The sequence below is a fragment of the Pterocles gutturalis genome, unplaced genomic scaffold (assembly GCF_000699245.1).
Source record: "Pterocles gutturalis isolate BGI_N339 unplaced genomic scaffold, ASM69924v1 scaffold8248, whole genome shotgun sequence".
NCBI lineage: Eukaryota > Metazoa > Chordata > Aves > Pterocliformes > Pteroclidae > Pterocles > Pterocles gutturalis.
This window is the reverse complement of record NW_010125530.1, coordinates 49220-73505: the sequence shown is the minus strand read 5'-3', so window position 1 is coordinate 73505 and position 24286 is coordinate 49220. Positions and strand designations below refer to the sequence as shown.

General features: G+C 43.3%; 1 protein-coding gene across 1 annotated transcript in view; it reads left to right on the top strand.

The window, feature by feature from the left end:
* The window catches only part of TNC (tenascin C), a 47079-nt gene that overhangs the window by 11092 nt on the left and 11701 nt on the right, over nucleotides 1-24286 (top strand). Inside the window, exons 10-12 of the mRNA XM_010078598.1 lie at nucleotides 8801-9073; nucleotides 11124-11396; nucleotides 19699-19971. Of these exons, the coding sequence (XP_010076900.1) occupies nucleotides 8801-9073; nucleotides 11124-11396; nucleotides 19699-19971 (819 nt within the window). The remainder of the gene's footprint in view (nucleotides 1-8800; nucleotides 9074-11123; nucleotides 11397-19698; nucleotides 19972-24286) is intronic.

Here is a 24286-nt window from a genome sequence, read left to right as displayed (position 1 = left end):
AGGGAAAAATTTTTCTGAAGTTACCTGTTTCCTCATCTATCTGAAGACTGAGTGGTCTCGAAGGAAGTATGTACAGAGGGTGAAAAGGCAGAAACAGCATGCTGTGGAATTTCACACCCTGGTCTTACCAGTACCAGCTTCCAAAGTCTCACACGGTGGCTTCTTTTTCCTGGTTTGGTTTTTAGGGTTTTTTATGAATACATTAATTGGGCCAGTGTGTTTAAGTCTTTACTCAGAGCAGGCAGTAAACAAAGAGTTCTCTGGGCTCCTTAGAAGCAACAGCAGCAGTTGACATAACCCAACACTGTGACCTTCCTCCAGCGTAGGAATGGACAAATCCAAACACATGAGCACGGGGAGGCAGAAATGCTCTGTAAGACAAGAGATCTCTCCTTCAGTTTACTTTTTCATCCACCCTCAAGGCACTCTCTTTGTCCATGTTCCCAGTGTTTGGGAGGTCCTGAAGTCCTCAGGCTAAGCCAAACAAACTTGTTGTTTTACCCTCTCTTGCAGAGCTATGGGGGGCCTCAGATCCATTGCACTCTTGGGGAGAGTACCTGGAGCAAGCAGGGTAAGAGAGGAATGACTGAAGTGGAAAATCCCAGTAGCACGGCTAGGGCTGGAGTAGCTCTTCCCGGTGGGTGGAGGAGACCGTCCTTCTGTTCAGAGGGGCATGTACCATCCCTGTTTTTGAGCCAGGAACTGTGGAAGGGCTGAGAGTTTTTCTTTTCAGAATTTCATTTGCTTCTCCAGATTATCAGTTTTTCATCTTTTATTCTTCCCAGCCTCTTGATGGTTCTCTGCCAGCAGGTATTCAAGAGTTTCCCACACGTTATTTTTATTTGTTTGCATAGTAAATTTTCTATCCTGATGGTAAAGCTTCTTTCAGCCTCAGAGCTGAAGATCTTCTGTTGGTGCCTTCTCTCCCCTCTCACATTCTTTTCGTTATCTTTTTATACATACTCTCTACGCACAGGCAGCTGAAACGTTCAGAGCTCATGAACCTCTAGCAAAGGACATGTCAAAAAATCTTCCATAGTGTAGGATGGCAGCCATCTGTTGCTTCTGTCTCTTCATATGGATGAAGTGCAGCTCAAGTGACAAAGTTTGGGTTTTTTTTAACTGATGTCCATGATTCTGCATTCAAGCGATGATAAAGATTATGAAGTGAACAGTTTGCTAAATGTTATTTTATTTTGCTGAAAAGACTGAATATTTCACCCTGCCATTTGCTTGTTTGTTTCTTTGTAGCTCCGTATAGTCTAACCCTAATGCAGGCAATGACTCTTGACCCCGAGGAGCTTTCTGGCTCCGGGAGCTTTCTGGCTCCGGTGGCCTCAGGGATGCAGGAGGATGCACTGGGGGACCTTGTGGTCTCGAGGGTAACTGACCACAGCTTTAGTGTCTCATGGCATGCGAATACAGGAGTCTACAGTAGTTTTGTGGTGGAGTACGAGGAAGTGTCATTGGCAGCTGGGCCCTCTGCAGAAACCTTCCTGCCCAGAGAATCCCTAGGTGCTGTGATTGATGGCCTCCAAGCTAATACTTCCTATAAAATCAAGGTGTATGGATTGGCTGGAGAACAGCGCTCTTCTCCTCTGGAAGCTGTGGCTACAACAGGTACCTCCTTTCTGTTATTAATGAAGGTGTCACAAACTAGGGTCCTGCTTATTTGTTAGAGGTCCCACCCAGCATCGCACTAAGGTTTTGGATTAGAACCACTTGAGAAATCAAAGAAAACTAGTTGTAGGGACCTTTCTGGCAGCATGTCTTGAGAATGTTACATCAGATGAACAACTAATCTGTAGGTTGAGCACGTAACCCAGCTCTGAGGAAGCAGAGCAGTCAGACTGCTGCTTTGTTCCTTCTTGCTCTGGTTCTGGAAACCTGCCTGCATAGCACAATGTGGGTCCTGGAGGAGGACGGATGGTAATACATCAGGCATGAGAGGCTTGTGGGGATAAATGAGTGGACACTAGAGAAACCAAATGCCAAACACAAATTCCTCTGCTGAAGGACCCAGATTGTACAGCAACTGCTGATGAATTGTGGCTGTGATACTGTCTTGCCTCTGGAAGTGAGTTGCATATAGGAGCATGGCTTGGAAAAGTAACTTTTCCACTCTGCTGAATGTTTTTAAGAAGATTTATGCTGTTTACCAAAGACCCTTGTCTGTGTTGTGCATCAGTCCCTTTTCCTCTCCTGGCTTCCACTAGTCTTGGATTGCAACACCCTTTTTTATGCAAACTCAAAGAAACATTAGGAGGAATGATTAGGTGAGCCAGTTCAAAGGGAAGCTACAGTGCTGACCACTGGGAAAATAAATTTACCAGTAAAGATTGTCCATTTCTTCAGCTGATTCCTCTACTAAGAGTACCTGGAACCTGAGTTCAGTATGAGGATTTTTAGTGGTAGGTACTGTAGTATTTCTGGTGTGTTACACACTGCAATGCTTCCTTTATGAAATTCAGAGGCGCACCAGCACTGTAATCTGTTCAATCAGCTGGTTGGGAGAGGGGAAAGCCGTTTAGCCAAAGGGGTCTGAAAAGAACGCAAATACCTTGGCAGGCCATCGTTTCTTACAGTGTGCTTGAGCTGATGAGGGACTCTGCAGTGAAACTGGCTCATAGCCCCTCTTGGAAAATAATATAAAGTCCAAGAGACAGAAGCAAGAGATGATACAGAAAACTGCTCCATCCCAAGTAGCTGGGGAAATGTCCTGGCAGGACATTAACATTCTTTTAACTAAAATTGCCGGTGAAGCATTACAGTGGAATTCTTCAAAAGGCCAGCAACAGCAGTATTGATATATTTAGGCCATATTCAGCCTGAAGATTTTACTAAGAGAATGATATTGAGAAATGTTCCAGTGTGAGAAGGAGCGTATGTTTGTTGTCCATCCAGTTTCCCTTCTACATAACTTTCAGTTCTTTGGCATCTACTATTCGTTCATCTTGCCACCATGAATCATTCTATCTGGCTGTCATCCACCCACCTAGGGCTCCTAGAGCTCTCTTTCTCTTCTCCCCATCTATTCCCCTAGTTGCTAAGTCAAGTGTTTGAACTCTATTGGTCTTGTTATCCTACAGTTTGATTGTCTTCCAGACTTTCCATTACCTATTATTCTATCTGCTAAACAATGAACACTGGTACTGTTTGTCTTATCAGAGTATTTTCCACGTATTCATATAATTCTCATTTTTCTATCTGTTGTATGTTTGTACACAGAGCCACATATTCCTCTATTACCCATGGACTTAATGTCTGAGTGTGTGTGTATACGTGTGTGTAGAGGGTAGACCACTCTTTCTCATCCACTAATTCATTTGTGGAGTCAAGTCATTGAACCCAAGGTAATAGTCAGAATTAGGTCAGAAAAAAAATATAACTGCACATAATTAGATATGCTCCATGAGAAAATCTGTACATGACAACCGCCTATGTGGTTGTCAAAGCTGATACAATAAAATTAACCCACTTGTGACAGCAAAAGTCTGAATTAAAATGCCAGTTAGGTGGTTGGTCCCTCAGTTTTTGTATAATGCAGTTGACCTGCTGCTGTATTTCCTATTCAGATCAGAGAAACCAGGTCCTTGTGTGGACTGTACTATAACTGACAGGAACCCGGGAGAAATGTCAGTAGGGATGGTCAAGTAAAATGAGGGAAAGAACCAGTGGATGCCCCATCCCTGGAGGGGTTCAAGGCCAGGCTGGATGAGGCTTTGGGCAACCTGGGCTGGTGGGAGGTGTCCCTGCCCATGGCAGGGGGTGGGACTGGATGGGCTTTAAGGTCCCTTCCAACCCAAACCATTCTGTGATTCTATGAAAATAAGAAAATAAGACAATTTTTACTAATATTACACAGAGTTTTCTCAAGGATCCTCAGTATATCAGGACTGTAATGCCAGCCTTGTTTTTCCCTTTTTCCCTTGTGTTTTTGGATGTTTTGTCCTAGGTTTCCATTTCAGGGTGCATGACATTTTCCCATTGGGACTGTCCATAGCATGGAGCCATGCATGTGTAGCGTCCTGCTGCCCTGTCCTCCCCACTGCTCTGTTTCCTCTATCGATGCATATCTTCTGCAGAAATACCCCACAGTAAACCCCAGCTACCACCGAGCATGTTAAGTAGACAACCTTAAGGCTGAACAAGTACCTACCTGTGCACTTGCTTGATGCCATAGTTTTTTGCCTGTTCCCAGAACAGGAAGGAGCTAGTTAGTACCTAATCGTGCATAAGCCCCTGAGAGTCGCAGAAGGCTAACGGTTCCATACTGCATGTCTTCCTGCTTTGTTCCATGAGCTCAGTAACCCAGGTGCAGCCAGATAGTTCTGACAGTCTGTTTGCTGAGAAAGAGGGAATTTTGCTCATGGTTACCATTGCAGGTATGCTGGTGTGATGGCAATGTGACTGTCTTCAGGTTGCACCATATATAGGGTCAGGTTCAGATCATGTGCTGGGGTAATTTAAGGAGGGCCCTTACCCAAGTCAAGAATATCAATGATACATGTAAATATAAATAACCGTTTGCCTCACAGGCTTCCCTTCTTCCTGGGGTGAGCAGAAAACCTTGTTTTTACATCTGCATTTGTCCTGAGAGTGTATTTTCAATATAACATCTCTGCATTTATTTGAAAACACTTTTTAATTGATCTTTCTCCTCTGAAAACTTTTTTTCTGATAACGTGTGAATTTGGAGACAAGATACTGAATCCTGAGTAGGCATCTGTGCTGATCTGATTGATGGTGGCAGATGACTTGCTCTCTCTTAATGGAATGCAAGTGGAGCATGAAAGCAAGGCAGTCACTGAGGTGTGAAATGATGTGGTTTTCCACTAATGAGGAGATAATTCTGCATGTCAGAAAAATCACCTGCCTGTTGCCTTGCAGCTGTGATCAGAAACACATTCTCTGTGATCTCCACGGTTCTCAGATTTTCCGAATCCTGCTGTACTCCAGGATATGTTCACAGATCATTCAGCATGTTGAAGGCCAAGTCTTTTTCCCTTCCATTCCTTTGGATCTCTTTAAAGAAAGATTGTTCAAGTTTTTTCTGTCTTGGTTTTTAGGTAAGGATGTATGTCCCTCCCCACATTTTTGGAAAATTCTGCACGTGGAGGATAACTCCTCCAAGCCTGTTTTGGATTGGATAGGATGAGATTTAGCATGCTTCTGCTGTGGCTGATTCTCAGTCTGGATTTGGACATGTTTGCGATATTTGGCATGCATTCCACTTATGGTTTGTATCAGAAGCAATAACTGGCGTGCTGTAGTAATGATAAAAGGCATGTTTGAGAGGCTTAGGGTTCAAATCCTCACCGATGTAAAATAGCAAAGTTCTTTGGAGGCAGCTAACGTGTACTGATTTACATCGACTGGGGATGTGCCCATTTCTCTGCTGGAAGCGTTTCAGCTCATCTCTGTGTTTAATAGTTCTTGCTCTGGATCTGCTGGTTAGCGTGGCTGCGTGAGAACCCCGTTGCGCTTGGTGATGCTACCTTTGCTTGTGGCCTGGATTCAGTCTCCAAAAAAAGAAGTACCCATCTGTTTGCTCTGTTCTTAGAGATCGTTAATGCGAAGCACACAAACTGTTTTGTAGCAGGTGTTAGCTGTCTTTGGTATATTTGGGGGTTTATGATCAGGGAATTTTAACTTGTAATTTACCTCCGTTTAGCACATCTATTCCCAACACCTGGAGAATCAGACAATGAAACGTCATTTAATCCTACCAGTCCTGCACCTACAGGGTTAAGTCATTTAACAAACCCCAGCACTGATATTCGTGCTCTGCTTTCGGTGCCCACTGACCTTCCCACCTCAGAAGCCACTGGTGCTCTTCATGACCTTAATGTAACACACAGGACTTTCAGTAGCTTCACCCTGTCTTGGGCAGCACAGGACGAGGTATTTGATCAGTTCTTTATCACTCTGAAAGACCTGTCCAGTTTAAACAGAACACAGGAAATCTTTTTGCCGGGAAACCATCGAGAAACAGAAATTACCAATCTCACGGCTGGCACACAATACCAGATTAACCTCCACGGACGCACTCAAGGTCAGCTCTCTTGGTCCCTGGAAGCCCTAGCTGCTACAGGTATTTGCTATGGATTCATTGGCCATGTCTTCCTTTCCTGCTTTGAAATACAGAACTTCCTTTTCATCCTGCTGTTCCACTGCAGAAATGCTAGGCTTTGTCAGTGATGCCTTTCTTCTTAGTTTTTTTTTTTCTTTCTTTCTTTGTTTTGCACGGGATAAAACTCTTACTGCTATGGAATGAGTGCCTTGAGTGGTGCAGCATGGACCCCGTGCAGCTTTTAAGGTGATGTAGCATCAATTCTCTCTTTTCAAAATGCACGCAGAGAGAGATGTTGATGCATCTGCTATTTCCAAGTCCCACGAAAATAGCAAGATGCTGCAGGTCTTTGTCTGGATTGTGGCTCAAACACAAGAAAGATTACAAGGAGTTTGCCGTTTGCAGCATTGGCATGGAAGTGGTGATGTCAGAGAAAAAAAAAGATTGTAACACATTGGGAGTGTACCTGCCTGAAAACTTCCACCTCTTATCCATTTTACATTAATTTCATGAGGAAACAGGCCTATAGCCACAGGGCTCAGTTCAGCAATGATCAAAGTACCAGTGTGTAAGTTCATACCTAGAGAACCCAGCTGGAAACTAATGGCTGTATCTGTCCATCATCCAAAACCAAATTCCCAACATGAGATAAAATATTTATGTAGAAACACACTGATTGTGTCACACCCACTGCAAGGCTAGTGCAATCTCATCTCTCAATGGTTTGTTCTCTCTTTTTTTTTTTTTTTTTAAGTAAGAAACATCATCCCTTGATATCGTTTGCCATGACATTGTCATTGTTTTGTCGTGTATGTTGGATGCTTTATGGATGAGGCTTTTGGAGGTCCCCAACAGTCCAAGTTGGTGCATGAATTTGTATGAGAATCTCTTGGTCCCTAGGGAGCATGATGGGGGGGTGTGCGCTTCTGTTTCAGACGTGCATGAGAAACAAATGGGAGGAAAAGGGACTCTGCATCTTGGAGGCGAATGAAACTGAGCACTCTTCAGAGAATTCTGAATTGCTTTTAAACTGTGATGATTACTGCATTGCTTATTATAATCAAGCTTTTACTTAAAAGATTTTACCCTCCTGTAACTTTTGGTTTAGTTTCATTTTCATTTTACGGAAATGTGTTTGTTTTGCTTGTTTCTGTTGCCACCAGAAGATCATTATTTCTGATACAACCAGTTCCTTTTCTGTCCTGCTTTCTCTTTTTCAGCTAAACAGGGCTATTTTGACAGGATTCGTATTTGCCTCAATGTCTCATTTCTGTTCCTGACAAAGCAGAACAGCTCTGGATTCCTGCTTTTTGTGTTGTTGAACATTATTGTGTTATTTCATAAACAATCTCGTCCTTTCTGACAGGATGGGAAAAGCTCGTCAAAACTTTTGTCTTCCTGAGCAGTAGCAATTTACTGTACATTACTGAATCTCTCTGAACAAAATTGGCCACGATTTATGAGTGCACAACCTCTGAAAATGCAACCCCAGCTACCTCTATAAGGCCATGCAGCAGTCATACAATAAGCACTCTGATTTTACAGGCGGAAAATTTTTACGAGTAATGTTGCTGAGCCTGATTTTCATTTATTCCAGGGTCCCTTTACCTTCTGCCTTTAATATGTGCATAAGGCTTAAACTTTAAGTTTACAACTGACAAATCTCATCCATTTCCCTCCTGCATCATCTCTTATAAATCCTTAGTTGTGCAGAATGGGATTATTCAGATAGATTCTGTTCTTATTATAATGCTTATGTATCATCAGCGCAGTTAAATAAGTACTAGAAAGTCATTGCAGTCCACAGGCTGATAGATCATACAGCAAGATTTTCCATGTAGAAAAAAACACGTATTACTCTGTCATTTTCCCATATCACTGCTGATTTTAAGGAATCATTTGTATTTCCTCTGTACCAGAGGACTTTCTATTCTTACTGAGAAAATTACCTAAACTTTCAGATTTAACAGCATCAGCGAGTTTGCTCTGATGGTTCCCAGCTGCCTTGGCCATCCTGGTGATGGCTTATGAGAATGCTGAGTTCTGTGAATGCAGATTTCAATTTGAGATCAATATCAGTAACTCTGAAAATCCAAGATTCTCTGCCCCCAGGAAGGTGGTTTGGACAGAATAATGTCGTATAAGGAAGACATCCATTAAACTGAAGGCATGCGGACATGGAGGAATTTTCCCCTTTTTTTATTGTTTTGGGTTAGAAATAGCTTGGAAGAAAAAGTAGGACTTGTAGACACAATTAAAAACACGAACATCTGAATCTCAACTGTTCTAAACTTGGTGTCTTCCTGCCCTTCCAGCAGGCATCATTGCAGTATTCACAGTCGATTCATAATGTCAAACACCGAGTAGTTAATAGTGTAGTAAAGTGGTTGTAGTAATACTTACTTGTCTCATGGGGTCTTGTAATTAATGTTGGCAAAATACTTTCAGCTGTAAGATGCCCTATAAGCTGCTTTCTGTAAGCAGCCTTTTATTATTAATGTGGTTATTATTTGTTATTACAGTTCTTTTCTTACTGTTCTGCTTTGCCATGTCTCTGAAGAGGCTTTACAAGTGATCTGAGGCAGCTGAGAATGGAAATGTGTGTGGGGTGCATCTCCGTGTCACTGGTTACAAATGAAATTCATTAACACGGAACATCATTAAGTAAAACCTCATCCCCACTAGTGTGTAATCTGAGTAACTGATTGACTCTCTGTCCTTATTCAGAGGAGGAACCTGAGCTTGGAAAATTATCAGTATCAGAGACTGGCTGGGATGGTTTCCAGCTCACCTGGACTGCAGCCGACGGGGCCTATGAAAACTTTGTCATTCAGGTGCAGGAGGCTGACAATCCCGAAGAATCCCGAAATATCACAGTCCCAGGCGGACTGCGCTTTATGAATATTACAGGCCTGAAGGCCAACACACCTTATAACATCACACTTCACGGTGTGATTCAAGGCTACAGGACCAAACCCCTTTCTGTTGAAAGCGTGACAGGTATCTTTTCAAGTCACCCATCCAGGCTCACGGCTCCCGTTCTTGGCAGACAAGGATGTGAGCCAGAGCTATTGCAACGCTTGGCAAAGCTTGCTCACTTGGTCGGCTTTCCATGGGGTGCACTGAACTCATTAAAGCTTGGCTGAACATCTCTGGCATGGAAGTGTCTCATGGTCAGACTTTGCAATAAGAGTCTCGGTGCCCCCATGGAGCCCTTGGCTTTTAGGAATGCCTTTTTCCCCCTCCTCAGAATGGCTTGTTTTGTTCCCTTTACTCACTTTTCCGCTGGTTGACACTAACAGCAAAACCCAACTGGCTGTTGTACGCGCTTGGGAAAGCCCAGGTTGCCTTGTAGCGTTATAAAAATCTGTTCTTTGTAGTGCAGATAATCAAAGCCTGAGAGTATGTTTAGTTTTTACCCTTCAGAAGCTACCTCTGAAATTATGCACCAGCACCTAAGTACAAACTCAGGGGTACGGTGTGCTCATCTGCCTCAAAGGGCAGGGACAGGTCTCTTCTATACGTTCTCATATAGGAAAGAACAAGTGAATTTCTCCCAAGGATAGTACCATATAGTGAGCCACGTAAGGTTGTTAAACACTCTGATCGGTCTGAAAAAGATGTAAAGCAAGAAGACCAAATTCAGCAGAACTACCCTGGCATAAAACTGAGCTGAAAGAAGGAAGGTAAGCCCCATGTTATCAGAAAGTTGCATGAAACTAGTCAAGAGCCACAAAAATAATTTTCCATCTGATCTTGTGAAATGCTAAAGTTTTGAATGAGAGCTTATTGTGAGCCTTGACTGTGAGGAGTAAATACATACATATGTCTGTCTTGTATGGCTCACTGACTCTTCCAGGTGCTGTGATCATTGGTAATCAACAGGGTATGAATTAATTGCCAATAAAGTGGCACCAGTGGCTCTTCCTTCAGAGATTTTCTTCTAGACAATATCTGGGGCCTCTTGGCTTCCTTACAGACCTTTGCAACCTCCTGTGACTGTGAGATGGCCAGAGCTTGCTCATGTTTGGTTTCCCCAAGCACATGTTACTCAGCACAGAAGGGAATAAAAGTACACGTAAGAACTAAACAGAATTAAAACATTAAACACAGTAGAGCTTGCTTGTTTCAATAATGATTTAAGCAGGCTGGCTTAGGTAGAAATGTGTATGGCACGAGGCACTTGCTTTGGGCTGCGTCCTGCTGCAGGCTAGAAGCCCTGTGCTTGGAGAGTCCTGAGTGTGAGCTGGGAGCAGATTGCCCATCGAAAACAGACAAATGTGGCTGGACAGAGGAGGCTGTACAGGGACAAACAAGAAAACAGACATCATGGGTATCCTGCCTAAATATGCAATGTGCTCTCTTTTTACTAACTTAATGAAAACAGCAGAAGATGCCCTGCTGAGGCTTTTCCTTCCCTTTCTGGGTCATGCTCGGCACCCAGCTTTTCAAAATTTTCCCTTCTGGGGACTTCCAATTGTCAGAAATTTCTGAGCCTTCCTGTAACGCATCAGGGATGTCTACAGAGAGGAAGAAACCCCAAGGCAGCTATCACTGTTTTGCATTTTGGCTCCAGCTCCAAACTTACATGCCAGCTTTCATAGGCTTAAGCTGAAAGGGAAAGTAGAAGAGCAAAAAACTCCCAGCCTTTTCCTTTGGATAAGGAAACAGCTCTAGTTTTAGCTTTTCCTAAAACTAGAAGCTGACTTTTCCAAATGCCTTGGGGGCATTCGGAAAAGTTCTTTTGCATCTGCTTTCATACTCAGACCTCGAAGACACAGGCTGCTCCTGGAGGTAAAAGGAAATAACCATAGCTTTAAAGCTTCTTTTTTTCTTCTTCTTCTTTTTTTTTTCTTATTTAACATTTTGAGATGCTTTCACTTGATTTCTTCCCCTTAATACTTGTCGGCTTGTAGCAAGCTTTTACTCAAACCCTCTTCCCCAGCGGCAGCTTGGTGAGCTGCCAGCATGAGCAGAGAGCAGCACGGCATTTCTGAGAGGAGGAGGTACGGGGCTGTCCCCTTCTGACCTGTGTTGTTTCCCTCCTCAGGAGTGCACCCCGAAGTTGGTGAGCTAACCGTTTCCGACATTACTCCTGAAAGCTTCAACCTTTCTTGGACAACTACCAACGGGGATTTCGACGTCTTTACTATTGAAATTATTGATTCTAACAGGTTGCTGGAGCCCATGGAGTTGAACATCTCAGGCAATTCAAGAACTGCTCATATCTCAGGGCTTTCCCCCAGCACTGATTTTATTGTCTACCTCTATGGGATCTCTCATGGTTTCCGCACACAGGCAATAAGCACTGCAGCTACAACAGGTACATAAAACCTACCTGAACACTAACTCTCCTTTCTTCTAAGTCTTCCTTACAGGTCGTGCCCCTTTCCCTGCCCTCAGCTACTCCATCAATCCACCCACTACCAAATCCTCTACCTCATTTTTTTTTTACACCTTCTAAGGAAGACCTGCGGGAGACATTTTAAGCTGTGAATGTTAATCTACCATCCCATCCAACAAAGCCTGTCAGTCATGTTGTGATGTGGTTTCATTCACACAATAAGTTTGCTCTTGTTCAAACATTAAGGTTGGGGCAACCTCTGACAGATGAGAAGCAAAACAAGCAAAGCACCCTTCATCAGGTGGTGTAGTGAGAGGACAAGGGGTAACGGTTATAAGCTAAAAGAGGGCAGGTTTAGATTAGATATTACGAAGAAATTTTTCACTGTGAGGGTGGTTAAACACTGGTTGCCCAGGGAAGTTGTGGATGCCCCATCCCTGGAGGGGTTCAAGGCCAGGCTGGATGAGGCTTTGGGCAACCTGGGCTGGTGGGAGGGGGTCCCTGCCCAAGGCAGAGGGGTGGAACTCAATGATCTTTAAGGTCCCTTCCAACCCAAACCATTCTGGGATTCTAAATATCCCAAGGATGAAGTGGGAGATAATTCATTATGTTGGCCTTGTGACATGTGTTTGCATCTGTCACACAGCATAGAGAAGACACTATTTCTCTCAGATAAGCTGATTTCTAGATACAGTTTTTATCCTGATTCTCTAAATAGATTTCAGGCACATTTCAGTCTGTGATGGCAGACTCCTACAAGGCACATGCATTGCTTGAATTCAACTTCAGAATTCGGTTTACATGTGATGAGAGATTAAAAGAGTCCATTTGACTTGACGTTGGTGAATGAAATAGGCATTTAGTTGTTGGCACATTGCGCATCTTGAGGTTTTACAGTTGACAGTTTTTCCAGAGAAGACAGGGAAGTCAAATGTTCAATGTCCTCTAGCCAATTACAGTATGAAAGTGGAAGGAGAGGACTAGACTATGGAAGCAGAAGGTGCGTTCTTACAGTAGGCAGATAATAGGTCATGTTGTGATCATTTAATATCTCTACCAAATTTTACCTGCTGACATGATATTAGGAAAAGTTGTCATAGCAATTTGTCATAGGAGTAGATTAATACAATCAATTACATCAAATTTCAGTCATCAGATAATACAGAGTTGCGACTTCTAGCTTCAGCAGATTGTGAGCATCCTCACTAAATCACGGGTAACATGGGCAGGGTGACTGCAGGGGTTGTGCTATGGGAAACACTGAGAAACACAAGGCTAGGTGATTTTTGTGACCTGTGGCTCATATTAAGTCAAACTTCTATATTATTTTATTTTGTTGCTTTGGGTTTTAATAATCGCAATACATTTCCATTTGTTTTTCTTCCCGTAGTAGAGGAACCTCTCCTTAGCAAACTCACTGTATCAAATGCTACCTCAGACAGCGTGTCACTCATGTGGGAAGCACAGGACAATGCCTTTGACCATTTTATTCTAGAAGTCAGAAATTCTCAATTCTCTTTGGACTCCCTGGTGCATACAGTGCCAGGGGCCTCCCGGCACTATGTAGTCACCAACCTCAAAGCTGCCACTAATTACACTGTCCAGCTCCATGGTGTAAATGATGGGCAAGGTGGGCAGACCTTGACAGCACTGGCAACCACAGGTATTTCACTGTTTCCCCTTCCAGGTTTGCTATTTTCTTTTCTTTCTTTTGCTGTCCACCGAACTGCTCTAAAACATGACTCCAACTCATCATCGTTCCTTTGGTAAATTATAGGGAGATCACTATGAGGGGAGGCTGAAATAAGCTGGGCTTGAGAGCGTTTGGGAAAAAGAGAGATCTGAGACAATGGAAAAGGCTGAAAAAGTGCCCCCAGCATTAAGGGAGCCAGTAGTAAACCATGATTGGTTTTCTTATATATACACTTATCTGCAAGTTCTGTGTATATATAATTGACTTGCTCCAGATGGTTAATATTTTTCACAGAGTATCTTTGCACTTGATCTGGGATAAAGTTCTTGTTCATCCCACCTTCACTTGCTTTGTTGTGGGTGGGAGGTCTTCATGTCTTTATCAGCCTGGAGAGGCACCCGCATGCCATTTTGATTCATTGTTCTTAAACCCAAATGTCTTCCAAGACATTTGCATCTCATGGGAGTTTCATGCAGCATGCTAAAGGACCAACCAAAACTGCATGGAGTGGTCTGGCCACCTTGCGCTGGTTCTGATGTTCTTCTCTGTCTAGCATTTTTATGTGTTCTGAGCAGAGGGCAGGGCTCAAAAAGCAAGTTCACCCTTCTTTGATGGTCAGCCCACCACTCTGTCACTTGCTTTGCTACCTTTGAGTCTTTAAGACCTGTCTTGTGTCACCAGATGTCAGAGCTTTTCCCATGGTGATGGTGATTCCAGGGTGGCAGAAGATCACCAAGGCTTGCCTGAAGAGATGATGTCAACTTATTTTGCATGCAGTGTTCTTTGGAGTCTGGGTGTCATGATGTGAACGTGCCTGACTGGATGCAAGTGGCATGTGAAGGAACGTGGACATTTTGGGATGAGTCTGGAAAGGATCCCTTTGTTCTCTTTGACCTGCATGTGGGGCTGATGGCTCCGTGCTCGGATTCACTGGGTTCTGCACCCACACCTCTTTGCTTTGGGGATATTTTCTCATCTCCTCCCCTGTCTTTGGAAGTACCATGCTTACATGGTGGCATCTTCACTGTCAGCCATGAAGGCATTGGCGGTCACTGGTTGAGAGCATGACAACAGCATGTGTCCTTAATTGGGGCCACTTGGATTCACCTCTTCCTAGCCATTTCCAGAGAAGAAGGTGGACTATTATTTAAAAGTTTTGCAATGAGGGACGGGAGTAGAAGTTGGAACATCTTGCAGCAGTTCATGTTTTAATTAAGAAAAGGATTTCATTCTTTCACTGTTCTCCTTGTTGGTGGGATACTTCTTTCTTACTTTTCTCCCAGCATGAATGACTTAAACAGTTGTTTTCCTGTATCTCACTGGCTGCATTTCCCAAGGTGTTCATAGTTTATTCTCAATTGGCAAGAGAAAAAATAGAAAATCAGCCCTGAGAGGAGACACGGGATTCTCAGACCACCTGGCTGCCAGGTCATGTCTGTGCTCTCTCTGTGCTCTAATGAATCTTAATGATTTTATGCTAAATGGAACAGCTATAAAACAGGATGGGTGAGGAGCTCTCCCCTTCCTATAGCCTGAAGGCCAAGTTTCTCCCCAGGCAAGGGAGAGATGTGAGTTTGAATTTCCTCTAGCAGGAAAGGAAAGCCTTTGCTTCTTAATGAAGTGCTCTGACCACTGAGCAGTCAGAAGGGAGAGCAACAGCAGTGTTGTGGGGTTTTTTGTCCAGTCTGTTAGAGATTCTCTGATTGTGCTTAGTCAGAGGATGAGGAACACCTTGTCTGTGGAGTCCAGCGAGGTTTTGGCCTGAGATTAGTGCTGAGATAATCACTTGTTAGGACTGAAACCCCTCATAAACTTCAGGGTCCAAAAATAAAAGTGTCTGCAACTCCAGGCAACAGAAACACTCAACAGCAACTGAAGGGGGATTTCAAGGATGTCTGGTTTGGACTCACCTAATCCCTGCCTGAATCCTCCTTTATCTACTTAGGAATTGCAGTGGGTTTGTATTCCCATCAAATTCCCAGAGTGGAGTCCCTGTGATTTCTATGGTTTTACCACAGGACTGTACGCTGTTGGTGGTTCTGTAAGTGAGGCACACATTTCATTAGGAAAATTGAGGGTTTTTAAGAAAATTGAATGAAAAATACATTAAGAGTCAGCACTAATTTCAGTGGCTTCTTTCCAAAACCTTACAAAACAGATCTTGCAATGCTCTTTTTTTTTCTTCAACTCCAAAGCAAGGCTAAAATGTCCAGCCTTATTATTATCCAGCATCTCCAGACCTCCACTGCTAATCCCCCAGCCCCTGGAGTAACGCTGTCTCTGCACCCGTGTTCCTTTCTCCTTCAGAGGCTGAGCCACAGCTGGGCACACTCACACTCACAAACCCCGACAGCTTCAACCTCTCACGGACCATGAGAGATGGGCCTTTTGCCGAGTTTGTTAGACACATTAGAGATTCCTATGCAGCACACGAGCCCCAGGAGCTCACAGTGTCGGGAGGCTCTCGCAGCGCTCACAGCTCAGACCTCTGACATTGACACTAAGGGGACCACCAGTGCAGGTGGTGACACAGCCCCTCACTGCTTTTGTCATGACAGGTACCTCCTTAAAAAACTGAAATCTATTTATTGGCTTATAAAAATACGTATTCCAGCATGGATTAAAACAAAGACTCTCTACAGCACTGAACATCTTGTGCAGGATGATGCTTTTGTTTGCAAACTTGGTGCAAGGATGGGTCAGAGCAGTCATGTTGACCTTAAAGAAATTTCTAGGAGGAGTACTAGTTCAAAGCAATCTAAGAGCCCTCTGGAGTCTTTCTCCTATCTCTAATAATCTTTTTTAACTCCTGAAGGGGGAAATTTGCCTAATACTCAGTGGTTGTGTCTGAAGGATGCAGAGAGGACTGGATTTTAGAACACCTCCTGCCCTGTGATGTCCTCTCAATACATCCCTTGTGTCTGAATATTTTGGCCACATTTTGACTGGGATCAGTGGTATGTCACATGCCTCCTAGATGATCGAATAAATGCCGCAGAATCCACCTTCTATGTATTATATGGCCAGTATGTGCTACTAGAGCTTGTCCCTAAATAGGACTAATGGAGAAATGGAGACTTTTTCCTTTTTCTCCTCTCTTCAGTGACATGCGGTGGGAACACCAGTTGCAGCAGCAGCATCCAACACGGCATCTAGGCTGTTAGTTTCTGTGAAAGGCGATGTCCATGATCATTTGCCTTAAGGCAAATTATTACCTTTTGCACCAGCTCTGACCTGCCCCCTGATGACATTTAGTCACACAGTTAGAAGTGAGCAACTCTTTGCTTTCAAAACCCCTCCTCTCGTGCTCCACCAGAGCACAAATGCTTCCTTTTTGAAAATAAACCATGGACGTGGGTATTTTGAGAGGAAGCTTCCCACAGCTACGTAAACACGGGGCACTCTGCACAGCAGAAAGATGTGCCAGCAGCTCACATAAACCTGCTGGGTTTAGAGAGTTGGTGTCACTCAACACCTATCCTAGGAAAATAATTTCAGCATTTGGGGCTCTTAATTTGTTTAGCCACCATCCTGGAGACTAAACCAAATTGTGAATCCTTGGGATTCCTTGATTAGAAGCAAGTAGGCTGCAAAAATGTCTCCAAATTGAGTAAACTCGAGCTGAATCTCTGGCACGCAAATGTGTAAACATCAAAACATAAGGGCTTACAAATTATAAAACTAGGAAGGAATTTTTCTGCCAAGTTCTAACAGAACATCAATTTTAGCTGTTGTAAAATGTCAAAACCAAACCCCAAACCCTTTCCCAGAGAAAGCTCTGTGTTTAACTAACTGGTATTTTCTTAAGTGAGTGGAATTTGAGTGATTGGAAGATCAGATGTTAGCTCCTAACAGCAACGTTTGTCAAATAATTTAGAGCAATACTAGCAATGCCTGGGATCCAGGATCAAGTCCAGGGCTTAGCAGAGCCAGTTGATCTTCCTACGTGACTTCTCAGATTTTGACTGAGAAAAACACACTGAGAAACTATCTTGTGAAAATTTTTCTCTTTTTTTTTTTTTTTTTTTTGGGACATGGTGGGAAGGTTTTGAGGAGTTGGTCCACAGCCTCTAAACTTTGACAAATACCATGCTAATGCGAAAAAAAAAAAAAAAAAAAAAGACCCCTCACTGGAATTTCTCTGAGTTGTCAACATGTCGTGCTAGCAGCTGCCTGTGAAGCTCTTTGGGCAGATTACTGCTCTGTTCTGCCGTCACTAGCCCCTGTCCTCAGCCAGTGCGAACTCTGGCTTCTCTCCTGTCCCCTGTAAAAAAAAAAAAAATCTTGCAAATATTTAGTACTTGCACTGGCTATGGCCCTGACTGAGTAATGCCCTGCTACCAGCAGTCCTTCTGGCATCTCTGACCCCTCCACCATCGAAAAGCAAAGCTGGAGATATTCATGTGAAGTAGAGAGGTAAAGAAGCAAAATATAGGAATTGTGAATGCCAAAGTTGAGGTTTGTCCCTAAAGCACTGATGGTGGACGCAAGTGGAAGGAAATGAAAGCTTCATGGGCAGCATTTCTAAAACAATTTTGGTTATAACTGTCTTACAGTGCATGTGTACCAGAGGAAATGTGCTTACACAGTGAGCTTGGAAGAAATTTCAATAGAGTTTGTGAGATGAGGTGGTGAGACACCCTTGCTGAAAATTCAGAATTGAGCACCTGGAGGCTCCGTTGAAAATTCTAGTCTTGTGGTCTCAGCTACGCACTTCTATTAAATCCATACTTTGGGGAAAAATGTGATTTATGTTTGGTGGAGTCTGTGACACTTCCTAATTTGCAATGTTTTTCGCTTCTTTTTTGTGTGTGTTTTTGCACCTTCCCTTCTTTTAGAGGCCATGCCCCCACTGGAAAACCTAACTGTCTCTGATATTAACCCTTACGGGTTCACAGTGTCGTGGATGGCATCGGAGAATGCCTTTGACAACTTTCTAGTAGTCGTGGTGGATTCTGGCAAGCTGCTGGACCCACAGGAGTTCCTCCTTACGGGAGCCCAGCGGCAACTGAAGCTTAAAGGCCTTATTACTGGCATTGGCTATGAGGTTATGCTTTATGGTTTTGCCAAGGGGCACCAAACAAAACCCCTAAGCACTGTGGCTGTTACAGGTATTTTAATGTAAACAAATTGTTCTCTTCCACCCTTTCTTTCTTGCTTTTCTTCTCACATGGAAGATGTTTTATGCAAGCCATTTGCAAAGCAGACCTTGGCTTTTGCATCCTTTTCTGCATCGTGGCTACACGTAACTCCTCATGATTGATGGGTTCACCAATGAAATTCTGTTCCTTTTAACTTGATATTTCCCTTTTGTCTTTATGAGGGGTCCTGTAAAGGCGCATGATGTGGGTTGAGGGGTCTGGTATGGCCATGCAGGTAATTCTAACCAAAGTCTTTAAAGAAAAATGGCTGCATGCGGGAGCTCATCTTGTTAACAGCTGCTGGGCACATCAGCATTCTCCAGCTTGACAACCAACAGGACCTTCAGGAAGAGTCATAATGGATTTCTTGCCCACGGCCTCTTTTTTTCACTGTCTGTGTGGGTCCCACCCACAGACCATCGAGCGTGATCATTGCCACCCATAAAGTTGGCATCACTCTCCAGAAAACCTTAGCTCATGTTTTCAGCCTCATCATAGCTGCTGTTTTCCAGCAGCATTTGAGTTTTCTTGAAAAATGATTGCAGACTGATTCTCTAGCCCCATAACCACCAAGTCTCATCTGCATGTTGCTGACTGCAGCAGTAAAGCTGGGGGCTAGCTGACTGGAGGTTTGTGAGACAATAAATAGGAATGGCTTTCTGTGGGAGAGAGAACTGCATTGGAGATGCTTTAAGATCGTAACCACTCCAGTAGCATTTCTCTAGGTAATGAAGCCTGACCACACTGAGCTAAAGATATTTTGCAGGTAATTAATAACTTCCAGCTCCTGGGATCCTCTTGAGTGGGTTCTTTCGCTGAAGACAGTAGGTCTTGCGTTTGGATTTAAGTGTGCTGTTCAAGGGATATAAATTTTCATGATTCCCCTTTGCTGCTTCAGCATTCGTTTAATATCAGAGTAAAGGATTCATCTGATCAGAAGCATCACAGATGCCAGAAGTGCATGAAATAAGGATTTTGCATGAAGAAAAAGACTCTTTCAAGTGGCTTCTGTGTTGTCCTCCTAACAGAGAGACCTGACGATGTCACAGGCATGCCAGCAGTGCTATAGCACGAGCTTGTTTTTATCATACATAAAGGTTTCACATAGTTATCAAAGGAGAAATGCACACGGAAGTTACTGTTAGCATGTGTCACTTTGCATGTCGGAGGCAGATGGTGTATGTTCGTGCAGTGGATTTGCTATTAAAGAATGAAAGTTGGAATGGGCCTGCACACACTCACATATATCTTCTTTAGTATGTGGATAATGCTAACATTCTTTTTTTTTTTTTTTTTTTTTTTCCCAATAGCTGGCAGATTGTTTCCCTTTCCTTGAACTGTGGTTGGATTCTTGCAGTATGCTATATCCAGACCTGGGGCAGGTCTCTACTGAACTGATTTTAAAAAAATCATTTCTTTTCCCTACTGCTATCTTCTCCTTTTTTAGAAGCAGAACCCGAGGTCGACAACCTTCTGGTTTCAGATGCTACCCCAGAGGGCTTCCGTCTGTCCTGGACTGCAGATGATGGGATTTTCGACAGTTTTGTTCTAAAAATCAGGGACATCAAAAGGAAATCTGACCCACTGGAACTAATAGTACCAGGCCATGAGCGCACCCAGGATATAACAGGGCTGAAAGAGGGTACTGAGTATGAGATTGAGCTCTATGGAGTTAGCAGTGGACGGCGTTCCCAACCCGTAAATGCAGTAGCAACCACAGGTATTGTCTTTGCAGCAGGAAAAGCGTAACGTGTTCATGTCTGTTTCTATCAACATCTCTCCTTTCCATCACCCGCTTGGGCGGTTACTGAGGTGTTCCAGCTCTCTCCTGCATGTCCCTTTTCCAGGTTTCTGGTTCACTGTGGTGTAGTTATCTACAATCGGTCACCTCAGATTCCTTGGCTTCACCACTGTCTGTTTAATACGGTTTTATTTCATTTTATTTAATTACTTTCATGATCTGGAATTAGGCAGCAGAGTCTAGCACTTAAAGCACCTGGCTTTGAGGGCCAAGAAATATTGTCTCTGTATCAGCCTTTTTCAGTGATTTCCTGGGACTAATTACATAGAATCATAGGATCATTTAGGTTGGAAAAGACCTTTAAGATCATCAAGTCCGACCTATTGCTGCCAAGTCCACCACTAAACCATGTCCCTAAGTGCCACTTCTCACGACTCCACAACAATTTACCTCCCTAGAAAAGAGGTATGACAAAATGAATTTACCAAAGCTATTGAGAAGTTTATTTATGGCTTGATCAGCAAAGGATTAAGCACTGTTGTCTTAGACTGATCTTACCAGGAGCAACATTTGCTCAGGAATTCAAAATAAACTGAAGTTTCTTGCAAAATCAAAGCTTCGAACTCCATCAGGAGAAGTTGTTATATATCAAAAATCCTGATGGAAATGAACTTAGCGACCTAACCCAGGTAAAATCATCCAGAAGAAAGGATGCAGGTGTGACTGCCAACTCACACCATTTTGTTTGAGAAACATCAAGGCCTTAATCCTCAAGTGCAGCACACCAATTCCACGAAGCTGGGGTTCTTGCCTTTCACTAATGAGGAAACATTGTAAACATAACTGAAAATGTCTTCTGTGTGAAATTAGCCTAAACCTACATATGTTTCTGAAAAATCTCCGCCAGAACAGAGCCTCATTTTCTCAGTGCCAGGGAGAAGAAGGAATTTTTTGCTATTTATAACTGGAATATTTTTTAGACATTATTTTTCTATGAAAATACATAGATACTAGTCAAGTAAAAAGTTCTCAAGGCTTAGGTTGAATTGCTGAGATTAATTTAAACAACAACAAAAAAAACCAACATTATTTGAGGTGTTTCATTTTGGCACTTGTGAATGAAGCTTTTCAATTTTTTTTCACCAAAATCCTGGTTTCATTTTGAAACATATTTGAATCTAAAGCAAATAAAGCAATGTCCTGTGACCCAAATTATCTCTTTAAAAAATTTTGAGCTTGCTGAAATGAAAATATAGTAATTTGAAATCAACCTACTTCTGGGAGGAGGGGAACGAGTAGGGGACATGCAAGTTCAGCGTGTGAGGAAGCCAACAAAAATGCCTAAAAGAGGCATTAGCCCAGCTGTGGCTGTGTACTGCAGACAGTGCACAGCAAAGGGACAGCAATAACTCGGTATTGAACAGCTTTTCCTGAAATAGCATGGCCTCATGATTCACCCTAATGTCTGTGGTGCCAGTTGTTAGCGGGGAAAGGCACATTTCTGCCCGGCTTCACGGATTGCCATCACATCCCTTGAATAAACAGCGAGGACATCTATACACTCACCCAGACATTTACACGAAGCAGAACATGCATCCATCACAAGGCACCGCCATCCAGGCTCATGCGGGTTGTCTCATAACGGAGAGGGATGTTTAAAGGCAACGGCACTTGCTAGCAGCGTGTCCCCATTTTCACTGACTTCCAGGGTGTTTATGCTAAACCACTCAGAGTTATCATTTTCCTCATGCCTACATTCTTATTCAGTTCTTTCAGGGAGATTTAGCACATGTCACCTACTGAAGCCAATAGCCCAAAAGATGTTTGTCGGGTGTAAATAGCCCATGGATAATTGATAATGGAGCTGGAGCCACAAAAATCCAGCTAAATAATTCGGACTGCAGGTTACACCACATTGGGTAGCTGGGCCACCAAGGCATCTAGCTAATTTCTTTTTTAGGAGTTGATTATTAGACAAACTTATGTATATTTATAGCATTTCCACTGGTTGCAAATAAATATTTCAGTCTCTGAAGGGGGTAGCTCAGGCAGGCTTATGTTCAGCCTTACTTTGTTCTGGCCTGTGTACAAGTTACAAGTAAGCAAGGAATAAATTAGCTAGAAAGTCTTTAGCTTCAGTAGAGGAGATGGATAGTAAAATAACAGTTGGAACAAAGCTAGCAAACAGAGCAGCAAACCTAAACCAAACGCTGCCATGGAAATGAAGGCAGGAAAATATCCTAGGTGACTGAATATCCTCCTCTGTGTTTGTCATTCAGTTTCCCCCTTCTTCCCTACCTGGGCACGTACCCTTGCATACACAAATGCGGTCTTCAGGGATCAGGTCCCTAACTGGTGTAACTGGTGCAGTTGGGGGAGTCTGGTTTGAGCAGTGCCAAGCAATCCTCTTGAGGGTCTGACCTCCTGCCTTTGTACAGCTAACCACCCACCCGCCATGGGGAAGGAGGGGAAGGAAAGATCTCGCAGTGGTCACCTTTTGCTGCCTTGTCCTTCTCTGTGGTTTCCTCTCCTTCCTTCTCTTTTAAGAAGAAGCCAGCAAGGCAGTTGATCTGGTGACAGCCATGGCCACATTTGGATGTGGACAGGATGAGTAGGGCGGGACTGGTATTTGCCATTTTCTCCATGTAGCTTGTGTTGGTCCTTGCTGTTAACTTGCCTGGAGGCTGAGATGATCTCCCTTGTTCCCATCACACCAGGAACGTGGTGTGAAACCGCTGGGGATGGGAGTTGGCAAAAAAGTCATATCGTCCCACACCCATCACAAGTGGTTCTTCCTCCATTATTTACTTATAGGTACAAGTGAACAGCAATAGTTTTCCCCCAGAATTGATGATGATAATGTTGTTAAAAGGTGATGATGAGTGACAAGACAGGAGCACGCTGGCTATTTTTTTACGCCTGCTTAATTTTGGCTTTCAGGTAGCTCAAGAGGACAGTTTCATTTGCTCCTTTTTAATTTCCCTGTGCTCAAAGGTACCACTCACTCACATCTCAGGGACTCATCCCAGGACTGGTGCTTGCTCCAATGATCCGTTACACTTTCTTTGCCAGGTTTGCTCCCAGGAAAGGAGCTGCAGTTGGGATAGTTGGGGATGTGGAACTGTCACATAGTCAAGGCTCCTCTTACTACTGTTTGTTACACAGTTCACCTGGTACAGAAAACAAGCATGAAGCCCATGGAAGTGTGCACAGCAGAGTCCAAGTGGGATGGATTGGTTATTTTATGTTATTTTCTGGGAAAGGCTGGAATTCCCCATGTGTATGAAATCTGAGTGCTGGTCCAGCTCCTTGGTCTCCAGAGTTCATCACTAGCACTTTTCACCAGTCACTGAGGGCACCTGCAATGTGAAGCAAAATCAATGGAATTTTCACTTCTCTCTCTTTCCCAGGTTTTCTTTATGCTCTTCCTTTTTTCCTTTAGACTGTATCTAAATCAGTAGCAACTTCATGTGCCATGTAGCTTTACTAGCCCCAGCTTACTTTCTTCATTATCTGTACTTATTTTCTTTCTTTCTTTGGCTTTTTTATGTGAGCAAACCCCACAAATGCAACATGTATAGTGAGCTCCAGAGAAATAATTTACATTTCTCTTGAGACCTCAGTTGTTTTTCTTTCCTTGCCTTTCAGTTGATTTACTGCATTGCTGCTAGAGCTTTGGGGACACATGGAACACACAGCCCTCTGACTTCTTTCCCGCAGACACGTTCTTTCCAAGCTATTTCAAGCACAGTCACTTTTTTTCTCCTCTTGCCCCCCTTCCCCTGCCTTTAGCCTGTCTCCACCGCTCTTAATGTGGCTGATGTTTGGTATCTCTCCTCTTGGTGTTAATGGCCCATTCTGTGTGGGCTGTTTATTTTTTTAACACATGTCAGGGTTGTTTTGGTTACAGTCAAAAAAAGCAAATTGGAAGTGAGATGCTCAATGTAAACTTTGAAGTGACACATCTCTTTACCACCTCCTTCCAGAAGCCCTTTCCATGCTTGTTTTGCAGTAGCTTAATTAAGTCTTAAACTGGAAAGTTTCAGATACGTGTTGGTTTGCATCTTAAGATTGGGTCATTTTGGCAAAATTTGAGCTTTGTTTGCCCTGAGTCCAGGTCTTTTTGAGACATCCTGTAGTAGAAACTTTATGCTCAGGAAGAGACATCTCTCCACTGCTAAGGGCTGCCATTGCTGTGTGTCGCAGATAGGGCTCTGGGACTCAATGGAAAGTCTAAAAATCATCCAGGTGAAACTGAGGTAGAAAAAATTAAAAATACAATGACTTCTGGGTA